At 34.2% G+C, this 13,197-nt stretch overlaps 2 protein-coding genes across 2 annotated transcripts; one reads left to right on the forward strand and one right to left on the reverse strand.

Moving 5' to 3' along the window:
* Positions 1 to 1,825: 1,825 nt before the first annotated feature.
* LOC106136992 (uncharacterized) lies at positions 1,826 to 11,036 on the forward strand. Its single transcript, XM_013337716.2, has 3 exons — positions 1,826 to 2,361; positions 8,892 to 9,060; positions 9,894 to 11,036. Exons 1-3 carry the CDS (start codon positions 1,831 to 1,833, stop codon positions 10,208 to 10,210), a joined length of 1,017 nt encoding a protein of 338 aa, XP_013193170.2. The 5' UTR covers positions 1,826 to 1,830; the 3' UTR covers positions 10,211 to 11,036.
* A 686-nt stretch (positions 11,037 to 11,722) lies between these two features.
* LOC106136993 (ommochrome-binding protein) lies at positions 11,723 to 13,118 on the reverse strand. The gene has a single exon (XM_013337717.2). It carries the CDS (start codon positions 12,752 to 12,754, stop codon positions 11,723 to 11,725), a length of 1,032 nt encoding a protein of 343 aa, XP_013193171.2. The 5' UTR covers positions 12,755 to 13,118.
* Between the last annotated feature and the right edge of the window lie 79 nt (positions 13,119 to 13,197).

The raw sequence follows: 13,197 nt of genomic DNA on the forward strand, positions 1-13,197 counted from the left end.
TACCCAATAATGTATAAAGTATCATTTTGTACTGTAATCGATTCCCATGATATTTTTATCACACTTGTTTTCCATTTCGCAAGAGCGTGTTGTGCCGTAGTATTCTTTAAAAAAAAATTTCTACATTATTTGGGACACAAAAAAATCACTCATTACTGTGTTAGGTCGTGAAAGCAACACAAACAAACACATTTTCTTTAATATTAAATAAGTACTTAAAGGTAAAGTATGGACTACCTAACACCCAAGTTTCCAATACGTCTAGTATTTTCTCCTGGTCTTTAAAGCTGTGGAGCGTCAGTGAGGTCGATGTGAAATTTCCCAGACCAACGTGGAAGTAGGTATTTAAGTACTAGAGCATGAGTAAGATTACACTGGTCTAGAATTAATAGACCTCATTGATAGTTCACATTAATAGTGTTGTTTGTGAAGGATGTACGAGTGATCCCTGACCCCGGGCTTGGAGACGGGGTCAGACGGGGACAGGAACACGTTAATGCAAATTACATCAATTACACGTGTTAAATGATTCGTCACTTGATTGATGATACGCGCTGACAGATCTTATTATGCGATTTGGGAATTATTATGATGTAACAGTTAGGTGATAGTAGTTCATTGTTTTCTTTTGTAGTTTTAGAGGGTTTTACACATAGTGGAGTAGATACAGTGAGCTGCTTACGGCTGCTAAGCCTTGAACGTAGGCGACTGGTAGCGAATATGTACTCATGTACTCGTATGTCTTTCACAGGTTTTACTTTAGAAAGTGTGCATTGTAATTACACAAAATGATTTCCCCTACAACATTCCATGATTACCACCATCTTGACTGCAAATATGGTCCAAAATACCCTGCGAGGGAATTTAATCCATATAACTCTTTTGAATGTCGTTTAGGTAGCTAAATTTTAAGGAAGGATCATTTAACTTGAAAAATTTGAAGATAAGGAACATAGGTAAATATCGAGGTACTCTTCTTTCCAAATAACATCAGAAAATTGGAATACTTGATAACTGTTAAAAATATATAATTCTCTATATTATAATATGGGCAAACATTTATCTGTCTCATTCATTTGAATAATTAATTACCAATCGTTTATCGTTGAAACGGATTACATAGTTGGAGCGTTCGTAGAAGAGAAAAGTGCGTAAGTAAAGAATAACCAATTTGTAGAATGAAATTATGCAAACGAGGTAAAACTTTTACGAACAACATACTTCCCAGAGAGAGGTCTTATAACCCTGCTGAAAACACGTTTTCAATTTCTGTTGTGCGAACGCCAAGCTTTGTTGAAATTTTTCTTCTTTATTTTCTGAGTATAACTTTCTGCCTTTTTTTAAACAGTGTTTAAAAGAACCTAGCAAGGAGATTATCACAATGAAACATTTATTTCTGAATCAATGGCACACCAGGCTACGCGATATATATTGTTCTTCTGTTATCACCAGTTTCCGATGATAGACTTATTTACAACCAGGCTGTGTGTATACATTATTACATGTTATGCATGTCGTTATTCCATATACCTAAATATGTATCTCAAAACTGTTAATATAAAATTGTGTATTGAAAAGGTATTTCTCTTTGAGGTATTATTCTGCCCTTTCTTACCTACTTAAATATTTCCACTCAATAATAGAATACTAATTAACGAAGAATAAGAAACTTACGAAATACGAGATACACCCTTTTTATCTGGCGACCCAGCGGATAAAATTAATCTTAATTAGTTTACATCCCACTCTCATAGCGTCTCAGGCCCAGTCACACTTTATCCGAACTATCACGCGACGCCATCTCTGTTAGTGAAAGAAATTTAGATAGATATGTATCTGATCGCATTCTTCAGCGTATTGTGGACAGTAGAATGTGCCAATTACCAACGATATGGAGTATCTTCAACCCCGAACCCGTATTCTACCTACTCTACAATATCGAACCTGTATAACCAATATCCACCGAAAACCACTTACGGAAGCGACATATCAAACTTTCCCGAAGCAACGAGGTATCCTAATTATAATCAAGGCTACTCAACTAATAATTACAATTCGTATTCTTCATCGAGTGGATTGTACAATGGGGTTTACAGCACTCAGAGATATGGGCAAAATTATGGGCAGAACTACGGGCAAAATTATGGACAAAATTATGGAGGTTATAGTTCTTACGAGATGCCGTTTATGACGAATATTAGAGATTATTGTATGAACCGGTCTCCTCAAGTTGGGATTTGGGTGGACAACCTGATGGGTATGTGGTATGGAGTGGAGTTCATCCAGCACCTGGCCGGAGACGCGAGGGTGGACTACGCCAGATCCTGCATCGTTGTTCACATCTCCGAGCCGGTGGATCAGGTGAGTGAATTTATTTAAACAGTGGAATGTTTTTGGGTTCAGTAGGCAAATGTAAAAAACGGAACATATTGTTCCGACATGTTATATAAAATTGTGCATTATTATTTTGATAAATAAAATTAAGTGTAGTTCCCGGCACCAATGAAAAAAAAGAATAGGACCACACCATCTCGTTCCCATGGATGTCGTAAAAGGCGACTAAGGGATAGGCTTATAAACTTGAGATTCTTCTTTTAGGCGATGGGCTAGCAACCTGTCACTATTTGAATCTCAGTTCTATCATTAAGCCAAACAGCTGAACGTGGCCTATAAGTTTTTCAAGACTGTTGGCTCTGTCGACCCCTTAAGGGGTAAAGACGTGATCATATATGTATGTAAAATTAAGTACTAGGTACTCGTAAGCAGCTGCACTCCGAACATGTAAATGAGAGTTGATTTTTTTTTTGGAGTATGTAACCTTAAATTTACTTACGTGCGTTTGTCCTTTTCTAACTCTTTATCATTCACATGAAGTGGTCTTTTTCTACTCTCGGCAGAAACCGCACAAAGTACGACTGAGTTTTATAAGTTTCGTCCAAATTTTCTCTACGAATAATGAAACAGTAGGAAACGTGTATCCATTCATATAATTTAGTAGTTGTAGGATTATATTTGATTACTAGTTGTTGCCCGCGACTTCGTCCGCGTACATTTCGTGTTGCATGTACAATAATGTGAAATAAATCAATATACCTACTAATCATATGAAATATTTACTTAAATATGTGACCTTACCGAGTAAATTATTTTTGACCAATAAATAAATATAAATATGTATGGCAAAACCAGGATATTATCAAACTGATTTTCACTTATATGTATATGTTATAGGTATAATGCTGTCATACAGTGATAAATGACTTATTTGCAGGCAAATGAACTTATTTGCAGGCAAACTTATGCCTTGAGTTCATTTGATTAAATTGATGATAACTTTATTTTTAGTGAACCGATTTTGATGAAACAAACTTTGAATATTTTTCTGAGTTAAAACAAAGCAATTGGTGAAAGTTTTAAGTATATCAGTTCAGTTCTTTCGAAGATAGCGTGATCATACATACAGACAGACAAAAAATTCAAAACAAAAATTTTTGCTTCCTATTATTCATTCTAAGTGTTCCGCTATCCATTTCAGTAAAAAATACTAAATGTACAGACAAAATATTTTTACTGTTTTATTATATGTATAGATATGCAAAAAACATTATCTTTGACTGAAAGATGACAGTTTGATCGTAACGTGTAGAGTGCAACTCCGGAACAACAGGACGGATTTTGATGAAACTTCTTTGATTGCAAAGCCAATAAGCCTGGGCAATATATGAGATTAAATTTGACAAGAACACCATCACGTAAGATTCTGTCACGCATACAAAGTTGCGGACAACAGTTAATAATTTAATGTTTATTATTTTACACTAACATTCGATTTATACTGAATTTACTTGAGATATGAGTTCATGAGAAATAACCTTAGATAAACATTTCTTGTGAGATGATATGAATCATCACAAACCTAGCATAATTATTTCAACTAACGTTCATTTCAACGAATGTTTTATGAACATCAGGAGAATGATTAAATACCTTTGTAGTTAGCTAATGGAAACTTAGATTTAAAGCAATAGCGAAATTAGTACGAAAAGTAATCCGATTTTAATTTTTTTTTTAATTTTTTTCGATTTTAATTTTTTTGTTAATTTTTTATTGGTCCTTATCCCGGCATAATGCAAAATACATATTGGGGAAATCTGCCTCAAATCGCAACTAGTTTGCAAATTAGATATTTAAGTACCTCCTTTTCGAACGGTGTGGTTTGTCAGTTGGTGTACTGTTTTAATGTCTGATATTTTGATAATATACAAAGGAAGTGTGAATGGGACTGTTGGAGTGGGAAGGCCTACAGGAACGTACTTGATCAAATCGGAGACGTTCTAGCAAAAGGTCAGCTCAAGAGTACTCCAAACCGACGAACTTGCATGAAGAGAGTAATGAATGTGGATGAAGCGAAAGAAGTATGCAGGGATCGTGGCAAGTGGAAAGATAAGGTCTCTGTCTACCCCTCCGGGAAAGAGGCGTAATTTACATATATGTAGTATGTATTTTGATAATAAATTTCCCTCAATATCTATAGTAAAAATATGGTTAGTGTAAACTTATTACATGACATGTCACCGCACAGCCCAAACATCTGGGTAAAATAAAGACAATAATATATTTATTGGTTAAAGTAAAATTGTCTTATAGGTTGTAAGGATTTCAAGAAATTCCCACGGAAACAGATAACCGTGGAGTTTCTCTTTTGCGCAGGTAAAGCCGCAAGCGCACTCTAGTATAGGTTACGTGGGTAGCGATATGAGTATGTATAAGTGCGATATTCCATTCCAATGGTAAGTGCAAGACGCGAATGGCGCGTGCGCGCTGCCTCTGCCAGTCGACTGCCGGCAGACAGACGTGTGCGCAGTTCTTGAAACAAATCAAAACTTCTTCATAATTCAAACTTCGACAACGAAATGTGAATTCAAATATTTAAATATGGAACTGCGCGTTTTAATTTCATGCGTTCTTTTATTTTGTGCGGTCGTGACTAGCAGCAATGAGTTTTCAAATAATGATTCGGACTCCAGGTTTTCAAACTTTACCGAACATAATATAACAGTAAAATGTCCTGAAAGACATGAAGTTGAAGATATTGATATAATGGAAGTGATGGGCAAATGGAAAGCCGTTGAGTTGTACATGCACCTGAGCAAAGAAGGTGTAAACACGTACAACAGCTGTCCTCTTGTTACCATTTGGGAGTCTCAAGAAATGCCAAGGACTACTTTCGGGGTATGTTAAATAATAATCTTTTCAGATTAACTAAGATATACTAGAACAAAAATGTTTTTTGCCTCTTTATCTTACAAATGGTTAAGGTAACTTTACATTAATATAAAAGTACTGAACTGACTTCAAATGTAGATCTGATTTATATATATAAAGCTTACGTAACTAATAAGAATATTTTTTATTGACTTCAGAGAAATTATTATCTAATGTTTAACAAATTAATTATTAAAAACATCACGCACTGTCTATGATTGTATATCAAGTAGCGACGATAACGACGATAGAGAATATAATTTAAAGAAACTCATTCAGTGATCGTATTGTGTAACTTCTCAATTGGAGCAAATTATTGTAATCTACGAACTATGCGCGTGCGGTACATCGAACTACCAAAGAACACAATTCGCAATATTGAATTGTAACTGGTCAGAACCTGTTACAGGACTTAAAATATTGAAAATGTTCTTCTATTAGGAATCTTAAAATATTTAACCCATGTCCAAGTCCATGGCAAAACCCTAACTCTTAAAGCGAAAAAATTAGGTTTTCTTTTCACGCACATAAATGAACAAAAGCTAGAATGTTGTATTTTTTTTTCTCATCTTTAGAAAGAAAAATGTTGTTTAGGCAAATTGATCGCAGAAATTTTTCTTTTTACATCTACAACTCTACAAGAAATTAACCAAACATTAGGGACTGTTCGTGAGTATACATTTTTTTAAACCATTAAAGTTGTCGAAAATTATGACACTGAGAAATCAATGCATCTTGTTACAGTATACCCGGTAGTAAGTAACCGGGAACGAGTGTAACCGGAATAATGCATTATTAGATTTTTATTTTGACCGTGAATATTATTGTCATATTGTTGAATTTTTTTTACTACATTTTTTAGTCCTCACGACCTTGCATTAAAACGAAATGAAATGTATCGGTTTGCGGTTGACGTTATATAAACAAAGTGAAGAATAAAATGTGGAAACCAAGGTTGCCGAATATTGTTTATTTATTCACATCAAAGGTATAATTTAACGGACACGCGATTTTGTATGTATGTAGGTATTATGGCAATATACTCTAGCATAATTTTTTCCGCGGTTTTAACTATAATACTATGATGTATGTATTAATATTATAATACTTATAAAACACTTTTATTTACATATTACGTTTATATCCCTTGCGGGGTAGACAGAGCTAACAGTCTTGAAATTACTGAAAGGCCACAATCAGCGGTATGCCTTTATGTTGGAATTGAGATTCATATAGTGACAGGTTCCATCGATCCATCGCCTACAAGAGGAATTTCAAGATTATAAGGCAATCCTTTAGTCTCCTTATACAAAATTCAGGGTAAATACATGGGGTGGACTTTAGAATAAAAATTCTAAAGTGCCGGTAACCACACGACATACTTTAGGTAATTGAACTGAACTTCTGTGAAAACCGTAACTTAGTTTTCGACTCAACAATTATTTGCCGATATGAGAATATTAAATTCGTTTTCTCGGGAATCGAACCGGTACCGTTACCAAGGCAAAAGAAATGGGGAAGGCTGGCCAGCGACGTCGGCTATGCACCTGTACTCCTCTTTACTTGAATCGGGAATACAAAACTAGATGTGTTTTAGTAATTAGACATCACAGTTTATTTACTGCAATGTTTATCAATATGGCATAATAATTCACATCTATCAGCGGGTAATTTGCGACGATAACCGGGAAGCCCCCACTGTTCCTGTGTGTCCCCTGACTAGTTATCCGGTGTCAATCGCCCTTTTGTCATATTTAACTCTTCCTTATTATGTTCAGGTTGTTTCTTTTAATTGGTTGTGAAACATTTCAGCAAATTCAGTGATTGTGTGAAAAACATTTACTTGTTGAACATTTCAGAAGGTAGGTACTCGTACCTATTTAACTTTTAGGTAGGTTTTTGATATTGTACCCTTAAGTGTGTTTGATATCAGTGAAATTGTTGTCTATGTTAGACCTAGGTGCATAATTATTTGACTGTTATCTTAAAAACTTTATAAATAGATACCTTATCCTTGGTTTTATGCGCAGATCAGTTTTTATATGATTACGTGAGGTGACGTTTTATCTCCTTTACATAAACATATACTTATAACATTGTCAAATTACCAACAGCCAAATGACGCTTATTTCCCAAAATATGAATCAAGTTCTGTCATCATACCTATACTTACAAAGTTATAAAAGGTTCTTTCCAGACACCGAAAATTGGTGTTTGTGACATTACTCGTATTGTGTCGATAAAATAATTCTTTGTCGGTTCGTTGCGTTCGCAATGATTGTCTGTCATACCTAAACATATGAGTCAGTATAATCAATGGCTCTCAACCATTGTATCAGTGGTATCAAAGCCAATAGACACAACGGTTTATATAGCTTGGCCACTAATATTTGATCGTTTGCCTTGCGCTAAATTTCGGGTTTATAAATAACTGATCAATGAGGAAGTTAGGACTTAGGCTTCGTTTCACGGCTTCAATATCGTGAAAGATACAGGACTCGAAGGATACTTTTAGAAGGGTAAGCATATGTCAAGACCGGCAAATAAAAAATATTTTATTCAGTTTCAAAATTATCCCTTAGAATAGAACTATTACTGCATCTTTTTCCCACTGATGTTGAAAAAAGCGACTTAGGGGTAGGCTTATAAAATTTGGAGTTTTCTTTCAGGCGATGGGCTAGTAACCTGTCACTATTAGAATCTGAATTCCATCTTTAATCCATACAGCTGAACGTGGTCTATCATTCTCTGTGAGACTGTTGGCTATGTGACTATGTGTACCCCGTAAGTGATCAACGCGTGATAATATGTATGTAAGTACTAAATTAATTAAAGCTAAAAATAAACGTAAATAAAACTAATTAATTTGCTTTTCAAAAATTATTAAGCCGGAGGCAAAGTTAAGTAGTATAGTATAGCAATGATATTTTTGGAGGGATAGAGTAGATACTATGTGTCATATAAGTAATATAATTTTCGCACTCTATTATTTTTTTCCTTGTTACATCAAAGTCGAACAGTTGAAACTGGACTGGGCAAGTAAATTTTGGGAACCAACTGGTCCTAACAATAGTCCAATTACACGAAACCCACGTCTAGACTTAAGTATAGCTGAACTGAAGTGTATATAGCGGTATCTTAACAAGTTATCACATGTCCAATATCTCTGGTTAATTGTCTTTGACCCGTGACGTTAAGCCTCACCTCTTGTGATACAATGAACTGACTCATGTAGTTGGCCATCTACATTTTAGAGGTCAAATGGCCTGACCTATTTAATCTGATCTTAAGATGTTTCTAGAATAAATGGTACAAATTTAAACGATGTAGCAATAAATTCTTACATACGAGTCCTACCTATTCATTACTTACCTACCTATCTCTATTTTCCATAAAACCATCTCACAAGTATAATAGACTAAACTCGAATTTCAATGTTCTTTTTTCTTACGAAATTCTCTTTATTTCCTTACATCTTGTAGAATTTATGTTGCAATAATCCTTATGGCGCTGAATTTTTTTATTTCGCATATCGATACCTACCCAATCAATCAAGGGTTTTTAGTGCTCACTGAATAAATATTTTATATATTATTTATTTATTATTCGTGGTTGTTGTATTCCAGCCATCTACTGAGAATCAGCTGTTCCACGTTCAGCACATCAACGCCAAGTTCCGCCAGGATTTCCGTCACCTGCGCCTGTTGTGGGACGAGGCCGGTCAGACTACGGAGTACGGGCTGTACTTCAGGAACGACTCTGCTGGCTATTGGCAGGTCTTCGATGGACAAAATGGTAAGTATTTAAAATTCACTGAGAAAAGAAATTCCTAAAGTTACGAAAAAGTTATATCGCATCATAGATTGAGGTAGGCCGCTCAATGTTAGTTTGAGAATCTCGATGAAAGTAAGAACCTAACTTATTTTGTGACTGCCTGTTTGGCGCAGTGGTAGTACCCTCTTTAAACTACCTACCAGTATTTGATTCCCGTTCAGGAGCTGATAAAACGAACTATTTACTAAATTATGAAAGTTTTCTGATTGGTCTGACTCTTGGACCTACACATAATTAATTTTTTTTTACAAAATATTGTAGTATAATAAACACGACTCCGGAATTTCGCCACAACGACTTAAGTTATACATTACTACATCTAAAACAAAACCAATTTCTTGCCCTGACACTAATTCAACTCGTAGCAATTCTTTGCTCATTTCGCCAATGTTTGATGATTCTAATGTAATTTGAAGAGTTTATCCTAAAAATTAAGAACTGTAGATATTGCTCAAGTGGTCGTCACTCACGACTATTTTTTGTAATTTATTATGCCCATTGGAAAAAAGCAAGATTTCAAGTGTCAAATCTCTCAACAAAACCAACCATTATTTATTAATTCTCTTATGTTTAAAGTATGTTTTGAATAAATAATAGTAAAATTTATGATTCCGGGAGTTAATGTCAAGTGCCTTTAAAAAAAATGAAAGTAGACTTTAACAAAAAAAATCATGTTGTTAAATTACAAAATAATATCTGTTTGATTAAGTATGTATTCACAAACATCAGTTTAACCAGTTTTATGTACCTAGTGGTAGTTTCATTTGTCTTTCTCATCTCACATTTTTTTTCAGGAACATTGACAACCCGTCCTAACTACCAGCAGTTCAGCGGTTCAATACAAGTGCTAAAGGCGGTGAGCGGTCACTTGGTGCTCAACTTTTGTCAAGAACCTAAAAACGGAAGGCCCGCGCAGTTATATTCCGTCCTTTTTTCTCGTGATCCTGGCGCCATGGCTCGGTGGGAGATAGACTCTATTCACAGCATGCTGCAGAATAAGAAGTTGTCTGTGGCATCTAGAAGAATGGTGTGTGGTAACAGCGCTGAAAGAACACTGCAAAGTATATTTGTCTGCTTCATATTACTTATTCTTGGCAAGTCCACGTCATAGTTTTATGTTTGACTGATTGAGTTCTACAATGATCTCGCTCGACTCGTCTCTTTTCAAAAACTTCAAAAAACGAAAATGTTCGTAATTCGACTGTTTGTTTTCCAATAGAGCCTTGCGATGTGTTTTTGTTACTAATACTTACAGAGAATGATAAATTTTATATATACATAATATATTTATGAGATAAATAAAGAAAAAAATCCTAGAATTTAATTGCAGTTATTTCAATCTTTAAAAAGGGACTAGTATTAGTGAAGTAGATGCAAGAGCTTTATGGTAAATGTCAATTGAATACTCATATCATTATGATGACGAATTCAATATTTATAAATGCAAAAAAAATATTATCCGTCCCAATAAGTGTTCACGTTAGACGTTGACCGAATATTTTCATTAAATATTGTATGAAAAATTTTGTTATGGCCATAATAAGTACAACACAAATAGGTATATCTTATCAGACGTATGACAGCAAAGAAAAAAAATTCGTCGAACATCAATAATTTGTCTAGTAAATAGAAATGTTTGATGAAATATAAATTGTTGTATGATTTGTATATTGCACAATATAATAAAAGCACAAAAATAATGTATTAACTTGACGATTTTATCATATTTTTAAATCATAAACTTGGGTCAGTAAAAAAGTGTCTACTTCATTTGTATGAATTGCATGGAATAAATGCATTTCTAATCACATATTATTTGTTTTGTATTAGTGATAGATAATTACATGAAAACCAAAGATAATTAAGTATTTTAAAGTTGTAAAGTTTTACCTAAAATATTTATGAATGAATTAAGAAATAAAATACAGAATTCACAAGTAGTTTTATTAGTAAACAGCCGTAACCGATTTGATAATTTTGTTTTTCTTCTACAATCACAGACTTTAAAGTAATTTTGAAAGTATAGGTACATACAAATTATGTAATTACAGGACATCGTCGGCGGCCCGCACGTGATTTCAGGTAATTTCTCTTCCCGCTGGAATTCCGGGAAACATATTTGCTTCTCTTTTTCTCTAGACCCCACGGTTTGGGCTATGCCTTGAGTCAGTCAGTGTCATCTTTGTATTTTTTTAGGGTAAGGGTGTCTGTAAAGGGGAATACCGCAACGGTTCCATTTTATTCAGCTATGACCTAGGTGCAAACGGATCAACCAGTACACTTAAAACTCATGAAGACTCGTACTTACGTGATTCACAATTTAAGTAAAATTGTTTAATGATGTTAACAAGATTACTTAAGTTTACAAATAAATATAACTGAATAAACATACTTATATGGCTTCGGAAGCACCCACGCCCCAAATCCAGTTAGTACAGAAAATCTAATTTTGGTGTTATTAAACTGACTTGATAACGTAATTTCTAAATTAAGAAATTTTGGTATTTAAATAGGTACTTAATGTTTTAGAAGTAAATAGTCTTTAGGGTTATGCAGAACTTCATACATAGGTTGTAAATAAGTAGGTACTCGTAGTTATGCAATCGAAGTAGCCAACTAAGTATTATTTATCTTCTGGAGTTAATCTCACTATTTGATCTGGATCTGAAAATATAATGTTATTTTCACTGTCGAATGTTAATCCAAATATGTCTTTTTTGTCTGCTATTTTCTCTAAAATATGATGATGTTTATTCGCGACGTATATCTCATTTTGTCCACAAAAATAAGCGTTTCCTTCATGATTTATCTCAATTGCTCTGAATATCTGCGCTCCTTTGAATAATATACGTTCGTTAGTCCCATTTTTTATCATAAATAATCCAGTTTTATTCGTGATAAATATATCTTCATCTTTATCTATTACGAATTGATATATTTTTTCATGGATATGTTTTTGAAGTCTTGGTCCCTTTGAAATTTTGTATAATCTCATAGTTGGGTAACGGATAAAATATAAATGATGTCTGTAAAATAAGTCCCATACATCAAATTTTAAATGTACTGGATGGATATCTTTTGAATCGGTAAGATTATCCATGAAAATACCTTCACTGCCACCAAAGTAAATAATATCGTTTTTGTGATCAATGGCAGTGGCAAATCCATTGGTGACATTAACTGGCGTTGGGATCTTTTGATGTTTCCCAATATCTATGTAACCGATTTCAAAAGTACTTGTGTTTTGAAACCCCACATTGTAACTAAAGTAAAGTCTATCAGTACTGTTCGAATATGATAGTTGATACGGCCGGTTTAATCCATTTGTTAGGACTTCTGCTTTGTGGCATTTTCCATGCACAAGAAAGCCATCACATTTATGGTCGCTCGTATGCTTAGCTACAACTACTGCTATTACACTATAGAGAATTAAAAACAGATTCATGTCTCTTACATGCAGACCACTGACGTGAACTGGCCTTCGCTTCATATTTGCGCTCAAACCATATGTCGTTATAATCGGTTCATATTTCATTACATGTGTTTGGTAATATTGATTTCGAGTATTAAATTTTGTCGCCATTATTGCTCTATAAGATAATGTCCTTTTAGTTAAATAAAATGCTAAGATGCTATCGTTAATTTGTGGCGCCATTGAGAGACGGTACCAATTTTCCTACTCTAGTAAGAAACCCATGGTACCAGGATATCATAAACCACTAGGGAGTAAGAATGAAAGAGATGCACCAAACGTATATAACTATCCCATTCGAGGCGCCTTCAAACCTTGATTTTCCCTCATCCCTAGATTTCAACGACCAATCAGAAATTACAAAGCAACCCCTCAATGAGAGGGTTGAAGAAAATCAATATCTCTCGTATTTACCGCGAAATCTGCGTCAGAAGTTTTAAGGTTATTTAACTCATATTATCTCAGAATTAAATATATTTAGCGACTTTACTTATGTATTCTTAATGTTTCAGTGACATTTATGATCAGGCAAAAAGAAAATAATTCTTATGTTAGGTAGCGACCTAAATAAAAATATTCTATATCCTATCTGTGAGTTTCTGGTCTCCTAGTACTTACTATCGACG

Source organism: Amyelois transitella, chromosome 4 (assembly GCF_032362555.1).
Source record: "Amyelois transitella isolate CPQ chromosome 4, ilAmyTran1.1, whole genome shotgun sequence".
Taxonomy (NCBI): Eukaryota; Metazoa; Arthropoda; class Insecta; order Lepidoptera; family Pyralidae; genus Amyelois; species Amyelois transitella.